The 10,911-nt window shown below is 42.6% G+C and overlaps 1 protein-coding gene and 1 pseudogene across 1 annotated transcript in view; one reads left to right on the top strand and one right to left on the bottom strand.

Annotated features, from left to right (window-relative positions):
* Positions 1-8,907, bottom strand: part of CFAP20 (cilia and flagella associated protein 20) — a 12,916-nt gene extending 4,009 nt beyond the window's left edge. Inside the window, exons 1-2 of the mRNA XM_011379958.2 lie at positions 8,579-8,907; positions 288-367 (exon numbers count right to left, since the gene is read on the bottom strand). Coding sequence (XP_011378260.1) covers positions 288-367; positions 8,579-8,662 — 164 coding nt within the window. The 5' untranslated portion in view covers positions 8,663-8,907. The remainder of the gene's footprint in view (positions 1-287; positions 368-8,578) is intronic.
* A 673-nt stretch (positions 8,908-9,580) lies between these two features.
* LOC111731510 lies at positions 9,581-9,698 on the top strand (annotated as a pseudogene).
* The last annotated feature ends 1,213 nt before the right edge of the window (positions 9,699-10,911 follow it).

Here is a 10,911-nt window from a genome sequence, read left to right as displayed (position 1 = left end):
TAATAGCTAATTCTTACGTAGCGTTTAGCTTACTATGTGTTTAGCAGATTCTAAGTGTTTTATACGCATTCACTTATCCAATCTTCACAATAACTCTATAAGGAAGATGTACTGTTATTATCCCCATTTTACAGATGAGGAAACTAAGGCCGAGGAGATTAAGTAAACTGTCCAAGGTAAGCTCTAAGTAGCAGCTGAATTCATACTGGGCAGTCTGTGCCATTCATCTCTCTGGTGTATTGCCCCCTGGAGTACAATGTCTCTGGGAGAACAGAGTGGTGACCTACCTGACATTTGTTCCTTCAATCTCTAGCACTAGGGACTGGATGTCGTTATCAGTGATTCTTTTGATGTGGCCATTCCGCACCTATATGGAAGAAAATTAAACTCGTTTCAAAGAAGTTAGCACTGAAATATTTGGCACCAACTTTGTTAAGATTGTGAAGGCTGAATGGGACCATTTAAAGAAAACCACGGTGGCCCAAGGCAATAACACTGCAGTTTGTGGCATGTTATGTCGAAGCTTTTATGTAAGTAAACCATGCTGTTATCGCTTACAGGGTCCCATCCACCACCACAGGAATCGCAGGCAACTTGGCAATCTGTAAATCAGGATAAATTTCTTCCCAAAGAAATCAACCCAGTTCAGATTCAGCTAACATTTACTGAGTTCCTACTACACTAGAACATTCACGTACGTTCTCTCACCTAATTCTATCGCCGCCACCAACAACAACTACGAGGCAGGTGGTACTGTTTCCACTTTACAGATGTGCACATTGAGACTCAGGGAGTGAAAGTGACAGCTCCCAAGTAAGAGAGGCAGGATTAACAACCAGGCTTTCCACTGCCCCACACACTGCCTCATGTACGGCTTCAGCCAGAAGGACAAATACTAAGTGACGCTGAGGAGGCAACCAAAAGCTAAAAGCATTGTTCCCCTAGGTTTACTCCTTCGTGCTTCCTCATCGTCTTTTCCATTTCTACTTTTTCAGGCGTGAACTCGTCCCATCTGTGCCACGCGCAGAAGCCTTCTTTAGCATGTTCAGCCCACATCAACCTCCCTTCTCTCCAATTTGTTTTTCTGGTTCATGTGGCCCAGATGACATAATTCTGCACTTCAACCAACATTGTTTTGTACTGTTTCCTGCATATGTAAGAGGTACACAGTGAGAAGGAATCAATATTTGATGCAGCTTCCTCCTCTCAAAATATTAGAAAGAACTATCTTCAAACAATAAACTCTTCTTAAGCACCTAACATGGACAGGGCATGTGCAAAGATGCTTCTGAGACAGGGCTGGACTGTTAGGGCTGAATGTATTAACACAAGGAAAAGATCAACCAGGTTTAGAACAGGATTCGTCAAAAACAAATATGGTCTTTTTCTAGGCATAGTGAAAATAGCTGTGTTGGGCTGTCATAATCAATTAATCATTTGGCTTTTTCTTAAATTTGCATAGGGTGAGAACAGTGTTGAGTCTGTCTAATGGTTGTATTTTTCAACACAGATTATTAATAATATGTCATTCTGTCTTAGATATCAGTCTCTGAGCTGTTACTGTCAATCTGATCCACTCGTGGTATGCCTGGTCCTCCTCAGGTGACATTTGACATCACTGCCCATCTTTTTCTACAAAATGCAACTGTCTTGTCTTCTCAGAAAAGTATATGCTCAAGGGTAAGGGTCAAGTATTAAGCATTGTTTGTATCTTCTATAATGCTTAGCACCATGCTAGGCCTAAAGTAAGCATTCAAATATTTGCTGACTTCTGGAATTTGTCACCCGAAGACTTGGCACATATGAATAGTTTCAAGGAAGATTTTAAAAAAACTCCTGCATAAAATATCCACCCTGGACTATTAGAGGAAGCCAGAGGTCCTGGGGTATATCACAAAGCCCATGAGGCTGCCGGCAGGAAGACCGATGTGCCGCAAGTCATCCTGTGGTGCCCACTGCCAGGGGCAGAATGCTGGGTGAACGGGCCCCGGAGTGCTGCCGATATAGCATTTCTTGGGTTCTCAAGACACAAATGTCACACTGAAGTGCTTCTCAAACAGAGCCAGCGACATCCGATGCCTTCCTTCTTTGGATTCTAGGCCTCTTTCCAAGGGAGATTAAGAGCACGAAGGCCCGGGTCTGCGTAACTAACACACGCCGACACTGCCCACCTCACCCCCAGCCGAAGTGGTGAAGGAGGAATGAATCAAGAAGTTATCCCCAAATAATGCGACGTAGTCACATCGATAAGAGCAAACACAAATTTTACAACATTCCACTAATTATTCTCTGTACTATAACTTCATTTTTTCTTAAAAAGGTGCATAGTACTCAAACAGATGGTTAAATTGAAAGGATGAAGTAATTAGGGCCCAAGGGTTACTCCTGCTAAAAGGCAACACGTTGCAATTTATCCAACATTGTTTGAAAGTATGGCCTCAAATCTTACATCCCCAAGGTCTCTCAGCCAGAGTCAGCAAGAAGCGCCCTCAGCTCCAGAAAGCCTAGCCAGATCTCAAAGGGAGTGAATGTTAGGAAACTCGCCTTCTGCCCATCTCAAAGTTTATAGCAGATGACTTCATTCTAGCAAATCTGACTATTCAGGTCTTTCCAGAAGAAAACAATGCCTTATCCTGCGTGTGGACGCCAACAGACCGGAAGCCAAGATGGACTGAGTGCCTGATACTTCTGATTCAGAGACGAGCTTTTAGTTGGACTTTCAATAACTTCCTGAAGAGAAATGTCTTTCGACCACATCTCAACAACCATACTCACAAACTTAATTCTTACAAAATTAATTAATGTAGCCCCAAAACAAGAGAACTCAGAGGAAACAAGGCAGTTTTTTCAAAGGAATTCTCATCACTCCTTCTAAAGTTTTAACCTGGCTGGCGGTGAGACAAGCGAAGGACAGCTTTGCCCAAGGAGAAAGTTCAGTCCTCAAAGAAGAAAAACACGAGTATTTTCCTATTACAAGCTGCCTGAGCTTTGAAATCAAATTAAGTTGATTTGTTGGTGAATTATGATTTTTCTCCTTTATACAGTTCATAGGGCTGCAAATACAAACTCACTGGAAGACAAGAGTGAGGTGGGGTTGGGGGGCTGCAATTAATCAGAGATATGAGCACTTAAAGAGTGGAAAACTTCCCAAAACCCCTTCTCCAGGCTCTAAAACTAGGATGGAAGGGGAAACGAGGATGGACGATGAGGCAAGTCTTCCTAACTAACCCGACAACATAATATGGCTATCATTGCTTTAAACTGTAAAGGTCTTCCAGGAAGCAACCCCCTCCTCAGTCCAGCTTCTGACGAACACATATAACAAGATATACGGCCTCAGAAAGCATCAACTTCCTTTCCTCGGCTCCTTCCAGTTCAGAGGGCACTAAACAGGCCTGGCTTTGAAATGAAGATAAAATTAACTGGTCAGCATTTATTGCTCAGGATGAACGCAGGTTTAATTTTACTTCCCTCTCTAAATTAGAAAGTTGTTTTTGACTTATTCTTTTATTTGTATTTCGTGACACAGTCCAACTACCAAAGTGTGGCCTACAAGCGTTTTATTCCTCCAAAACTAAATAAATAAAGCCAATCTCACATTTTAAACATTTCATGAACTCCCCATCCCCTGCCACCCCAAGGCATGAGCTGGGGGTACTTTAGAAGCTTCAGAACCCAGGCTACTGACAATTATAAATCGGAATGGTTCTCAGGCTCAGCAGACACTGAGAAGGGAACCATCGAGCCCTCTTGCAACCACTCTCCCAGGCTTTCCGAGGTTGCTGGGGCAACTAATAAAGAACACTGATTTTCTTTTTTTCAATGTAAGCCCCAGGGAGGAGGGTCAAGCTGAGGGGAAAAAAAATACTACTGGGATAGGAAGGAAGCTGGCCAATGCTCTATATTTCTACAAGTGTTTTAAAAATAACACATGAGTTGTATTCATTCCCTACCCCCCACCTTTCATTTTTTTTCTGGCTCCACCCACTTATCCTGGCAGACAGCTGAACCCTCAGCCATCTGGCATCCTAGTCTTAATGACACATGTTCCAATTTACATTAAGCCATTAGAGCTGTCCATTTCAGCAGGAACATTTCTGCTCTGAAGTAGGGGCTGGGCTCTAAGTCAGAAAACAGGCAGAGGGAGACCTCTGTGGGGAGAACTGGGCATAGCTCTGACTCAAGGCCTTGGCCTTGCTGGCTCCAATAGGTCAAAGGCTTTTTATCCCTTTGCTGCACTTAACAGAAACTATCCAGACAGCAGACAGGCAGCTCTGGGCATAGCCACCCTTAGTTAAAGTAAGGGCAGTTATGTGCATTGGTAACCGGTCTCTTCCTTGAAAGGGAAAGTATAAGTAAAACCCAGGCCTTGACCCAATTATAGTGAAAGCTGTTACTCAGAATAATGAGGAACATTGTCAGACGGACCCAGGGAGAGTCTGAAAAAAGTTTACTACCTTCATATCCAAATGCTCCCACTGCTACTGGAAATTACATCAGTTTAACATGGACCAACCAAGTTTCCTAATTAGAAGCTAGGGCGTGGGAACTTTTTTCGAGAGGCTTTGTTCGTTTTTTTAAATTAGGAACAGGGAATGGGAATCTAATACTATGCAGCAACAACCACAAAGATTCTATTATTTAGTTTGGGAACAGGGGATCAGGAGCAGCTAAGAGAAAGACAAGGCGAGAGGAAAGAAAGACAGGAGCATGAATGAATTAACATGCTTAGCTATAGACTTTTAGGTTGTTACCAGTAAAGACTGAAAATGTTTGACACAGGCTTAAGTAGGAATAGAACCTACTGGTATGTTCTTTACAAACCAGAAATAATGTTTACGTTACATGAGTCTTTTAATAAATGTAATACTTGCTGGGCCCAGAAGTTAAGGAAACATTAAGAAACCCCGAAGTTCTCCTGAGCTCTTGGTTTGAAAAATTACAAGATCTCTATTGGGAAGCTTACAGTCTAGCCGGGAATACACATCTTAAGAAGCTAATTTCAAGAGTGATGAGTATGATAAATAGCAGAGGTTCTATAAGTGGATATAAATTAACCTGAGGAAGTGTCTTTAAGCTGTGACCTAGAGACTGATGTAGAGGAGGAGTGAACCCCGCAGAGGGACCAGCAAGTACAAAAGCCTGAAGGTGAGAGAGAACAGGAAGTCTCTCAGGTCAGCAGGAGGTCACTGCTAAGCCAGGCACCTGGCGGGGGTGAGCCTGGGAAACTAAGTAGGCACAGACCATGTTAAGGATTTTGGACTAGGAAAGCCATGGTATAATGACGAAATTATTCTAATTTCAGAATTCCGGTTTTACTGTACTTCTTATTCCTAGGCATCTGAATACTGGGCTCAATTATAAACTATTTTACTCTTGGGCAAATTCCTCAGTTCCCCGCCTGATTTAATACTATGTGCTAAAACTCTATTGCGAAGCATCTTATATACATCTTCATTTCATCTCCATAACCATGAGAAGGAGGTGGCATTACTACAAGAGGAGAAAACTGAGTAGTTAAGTACTTGCTCAAGGTTACACAGCACAGGACATAGGACAGAGCCAGGACACAGAGCCGATCATGCTCCAGCACTTGGGTTTCGAGGAAAGATACTATTCTTCCTCTTAAGGAACCTGTAGTCTAGTGGGAGATAGTTCACTTAAGCTCCCAGTGAAATAAGGTTTAAGGTGAGATTTGAAGCATGAGACAGGGAGAGGGGCTGTGACCTCAGAGTGTCTGATAAACGCAGGTGTTACAAATGTAACTACACTCACAAATATGGAGTTTGCAAATTCACTGGTATGACATCCACTCCTCGTATCCATAAGGAGACACAGAGCCTAAAGAGAAACCAAACCTAATTTTTCCAAGATTATTTTCACAGAAAACAAAGTACAGAAATTCTCTCTCCATAAACTCAGGAAGGAGAATAATAACGTTTTGTGAAATCAAAATAATAACTAAAAACAGGCACTATAGCCAATATGTACCTACTGACTGGGTCATTTCTAGATAAACGTGGACAGTCCTTCCCTCTGTCCATCAAGCTCTTCCCTTATGACAATTTTGCCTTATTCTCAGGAGCAGAGAAAATATCTTTTTTAACTTCGTATCTCCCCAAATCTACACAGCGCTTGTCACCTAGCTGGTGCTCAGTAAATCTTTGATAAGTATATCAATTCCTAGTGTTTCCCCGACCGGAATGAATTCCCAACACTTTCTGAGGACTTCATAAGGTAGCTGAGAAAAGGGACACATACATCGAAGCCTATGCATCTGGCCCCAAACTTTCCCTTTTCCTCTCTTTCCTTCTCTTGCTCCAGGGGAAAAATCCACAGCTAAACCTTTTTCAATCTAGTTTAAATAAAAAGAGTGGAAACATATAATTAACTTTTACTATTATAAGAATTTTGCTTAAAATGAGTGTTCTTCTAAAGGTTTTCTTTGCCAAAACGTCTGTTTAATTTACTTCATGTAACCCTGACAGTCAATCGAACAATGTTTTCACACCTGTTTATGTCATTAGGGTACCATCCGACCTCTAGTGGCGTTGCTAAGGGACACGGTGCACCATGGTTACTTTGCTTTTATATTCTGTCTGTAAACATGCTGACTAGTCAAAAAACTGCATTTGAAAAATAAAAACGCTAGAGAAGATCAAGCCCAGAAGGGTTAAAATGGGCAACTCTGATCATCAAAGTTCCACCTAATAGAAATGCTGAGGCCTCCCCTAGCACTGAACTCTGTGTTAGTAAGTTCCCTGACTTGCTCTGAAAGCCTCTCCCTAGATCAAGTCCCATTCTCGATTTCAGTTGCCTTATACTGACACTGTTATAATTCCAGGTTCAAGTGGCAAGCAAGGCCACTTTCTCCATGACTTTTGACAGCCCATAACTAAGCTATAGCTGGGAAGACTTACAAAGTTCTCACCGAGTTTCCTGATACACTCACTCGAGGTTCTCTTTGTAGAGGTGCAGTTTCAGAGCTTAGAATGTTTTATTTCAATGTGAATAAAACTGAAAACCTCAGTGATATAGGGGAAAAGTTCAGGGAACTGCTTTCCTATGTAAGACTTGGCATCAGCTTGTGGATAGAATCATTGTGAAAGAGAGTTCGTCAGATTTTTGATATATGCGTAAGGCCCAAACTCATTGTACTCGGATCTTTCAACTCTTTTATAAAAATAACATTATGAATATATCACCCTCAAAGCTGCTTTCAGAATGCAGAACTCCCTAGTGGTGACAGACAGCAGGCTGCCATGTTCTTTTCCAATCTCTATAAGGCCTCAAACTCTCATCTGTGGATAAGGGAAGACAGAAAGTTGTTCTGAGATGCAATCCAAAATTCTTGGCTTCATTACTAATAAAAGGCCCATTTAGATTATTCCACATTCATCTCTATAAAAACATCATTCAACATACAATCCCTCTTCATTCTCCTCCAGGAGAGCAGTACCATTATATCCTAGATTACTAGTCTTCCACAGCAGAGTGCCTACTCTAATTTATAATCAAAAAAGGGTACAGCTGACTGGGAATTTGCATAAGAAATATCAACAGGGTAAATGGGGTCAAATATGTGGTGACAGAAAGAAATCTAACTATGGGAGGGGAACACACACAGTGTAAATATGTATATGCTTTATTGTTAAAGTGTACAGCTGAAACTTACTGGATTTCACTAACCAATGTCACCATAAAAACAAACAAACAAATGAATTGAAAGGAAATAAAATGAAATATCAATGTAATAAAGTGCAGATCAACTCATAGAGTGCTAGACACACATGTCCTGTACTCAACATCTCTCAAAAGTGGACAAGGTCAATCTCCTGGGGTCAGTGAAAGTATCATCTTGTGGATGCCTGAAGAAAGATAATGAGGCCTGTACTCCGCTGTGAACTCATTAATCCAGTCAAGACTTTTATCACCATTTGGCAATTTCCCTGATGGAGAAATCATACACTGAAGGCACTGGACAGACCCCAAGTCACAGGGTGTATGGAGCAGGTGCCAAAGGCCACCAAATTTTGACTCGTTCAGAAATAATAAAAGGAAGGAGGCAAACAAATGAAACCCAAACATAACTGGTTCTGGCTGGTTAAGGATGCCTGGAACAAAAGCTCTGTGTCTAGTGCCCACTACAGTGCCTGGCACAAAATAGGACATCAGTAAATATTTGTGGAATCAATGAACAGCAGTTCCTTTCATCTATACGTTCCCAAAACAATCTCAAGTAAGTTTACGAATTTCATGCTATGAGACAGGGGCTATCAATCCCATTATATAAATGGGGAAACCAAGCTCTGAGGAATTGACTGCGGCGACGGACCACACTGATCTAACCGCACCACGGCCCCTGGACACTTAAACCCCAGCCACGCCCACCCACATGTACCCCTCGCAGCTCTGCTTACACGACGCTCCACCTCGCGCTTCAGTCACACCAGGCTGGGGACAGGGCACGGCAACAACTGCCTGGCCCCAACTCGACACAATTACCGGTCCCCAGACCCCGAGCAAAGACGGGGCGCGGCCCCTGCACCCCGCTCCACCGCCGGCCCCAGCCCCTTACCTTTTTGTCCCAGATCTGCAGGGGCTTGCTGCCGATACTATAGAGGATGGAGAGGAAGCCACTTTGGAAGGTGTTTTTGAACATCTCGCAGGCGGCCTTACCCTTGGCCGCGCGGGAGCAACCGAGATACGGGCACCTAGTGGCGAAGGTAGAACAAGGGGCCGGCCTTGGATCAAACAAGGGATGCTGCGCTGCTGACTTCCGGATTTGGACGCGGGACACTGCGTCCGTGAGTTTCAGCTTGCAGAAGACCTAAGCAACCCAGGACAGAAACCACAGCAACTGCCACCCAGGCCACTCTCCTCGTCTTAAATGGAGGCAGCGGGCCGCCCGGCGCTTAAAATGGATCCCTCCGCCCACTCGAGCCCGCCCCCTGACACGGCGGGGCCCAATCCCGCCACAGAGCTCACGAACTTCCTGTTCCTTCCGCCTTTAAGCTCCGCCCTAGTTCCGCCTTCTAGTGAAAAGAACTCCGTTGCCAAGGGACTATTTTTCCCATCGTAGCCTCGGGCGGAAGGAGACAGAGGATTACAGAATGTGTTGTTGAAACTTCGTGTTGTCATGGAAACCTGGAAGGGGTGGGGTCGGGGGCGGGACTATCAGGCCCCGCCCCCTAGAGGGCAAGGAGGAGTTAGAAGCACAAAATACAAGTGGAGAAAAGCGCGGTGAAGTGGCGTGGCTAAGCAAGGGCTCACCTGGAGTCTCGCGAGTGCTAATACAAGATAAGGGTAAAGCCACTAACCAATATCGATCAATAACTGTGCTAAGAGCCTTGTAAGCATCATTGCTTTAATTTTTGTTAGGGTCACTATGAAGATACCACATAGGGACCTGCAACAACTATTATTGTCCTAATGGAGGCAGCCCGCTGCCTCCATTGACTATGGTTAGGGAAGCAAGTGTCCTTTTTCTTTTGGAGCTAAAAGAGTTCAGCTTCTCATTTAACCAGCAAAGACTTTGTTCAGATCCTCAGTAAGCAATTCAATTAGAAAGCTGAAGTTAGTCTACAGCTATGCCACCGTGAACAAGCCTGATTCTGTCTGATCTCGGAAGCTAAGCAGGGTGGGGCCTGGTTAGTACTGGGATGGAAGACCACCAGGAAGACCAGGTGCTGTAGGCATTTAAAAAACAAAAAGGGATTGTAAGCTGACAAGGTCCTTGCAATCTGTGAGGTCAACCAAGGGTTGCCTCACCTAAAAAAAGTAATTGAAAAAAATAGCCGAAATTAAAAAGCAAAAAAATAAAAAAGAAAGCATATACCACATATCTTAACTGTGGGGTACAGTCAAATCAATACTCTGAAGACAATATATCTCCTTAAATGCATTATTGGAAAACAAGAAAGCTGGAAAATTAAGAGAAAAAGCAGAAATTAAGAAAATTAAACAAAATTAAGTCAAGTTGGTTGAGCTGATTCAACAACAGCCGGAGTTCTTTTAAAAAATTAATACTCAGATCATTCTTTTTAAAGACATAAAATAAGCTGTGTGGAAGAAATCCAAGTGTGGAAGAAATCCAAAATGTTGGAGACCAGTCACTCACTGATTATCTACATAAATACTATACTCCGTGCTCAGTCCTGTGATGGGTATTGTGGCTGACAAAAAGAAGTTTGCAGCTAACTCCGTCATCATAAGAGCTAATAATAGTTAACATCAATTGAGCATGTATTATGTGTCAGGCACTATACTAAGCGCCTTAGCCTTTATTAAATCATTTAATCCTTACAGCAACCCCATGAACAACTGAGCCAGAATTTCCAGACATGGGAGGAAAATACATGAATTGTACGACAGTAGAAAGTCAGAACTTTTTATATGAAACTGTTATTTTTTAATGATTTAGGGGGACTCTATATACTAAGGCCAGTGAATAATTTATCGCTTGTTATTAAATTTTTCAAAATATCCTAGGGGGAAACACAATTATCATACATCAGATTTTCATGTGCACTTGAGTCTATTGAGGGATTTTTTATTCTGTTCCACTGAACACTGACAACGCCAAATGCTAGTAGGGATGTGGAGCAATAGGAACTTTCATTAATTGCTAGTGGGAATGCAAAATAGTACAGCCACTTTGGAAGACAGTTTGGAGATTTCTTGCAAAGCTAAATATACTCTTAACAGAGGATCCAGCAATCTCGCTCCTTGGTAATTACACAAAGGAGTTGAAAACTTATGTCCACACCAAAACCTGTACATGGACGTTTATAGCAGCTTTAATTGCGAAAACCTGGCAGCAATCAAGAAGTCCTTCAGTAGGTGAGTAGATAAACTGGTACATCCAGACAATGGAATAGTATTTAATGTTAGAAAGAAATGAGCTATGAA

Source organism: Pteropus vampyrus, unplaced genomic scaffold (genome assembly GCF_000151845.1).
Source record: "Pteropus vampyrus isolate Shadow unplaced genomic scaffold, Pvam_2.0 Scaffold379, whole genome shotgun sequence".
Classification (NCBI taxonomy): Eukaryota; Metazoa; Chordata; class Mammalia; order Chiroptera; family Pteropodidae; genus Pteropus; species Pteropus vampyrus.
The sequence above is the reverse complement of the archived record's forward strand: the minus strand, read 5'-3'. Positions and strand labels throughout refer to the sequence as shown.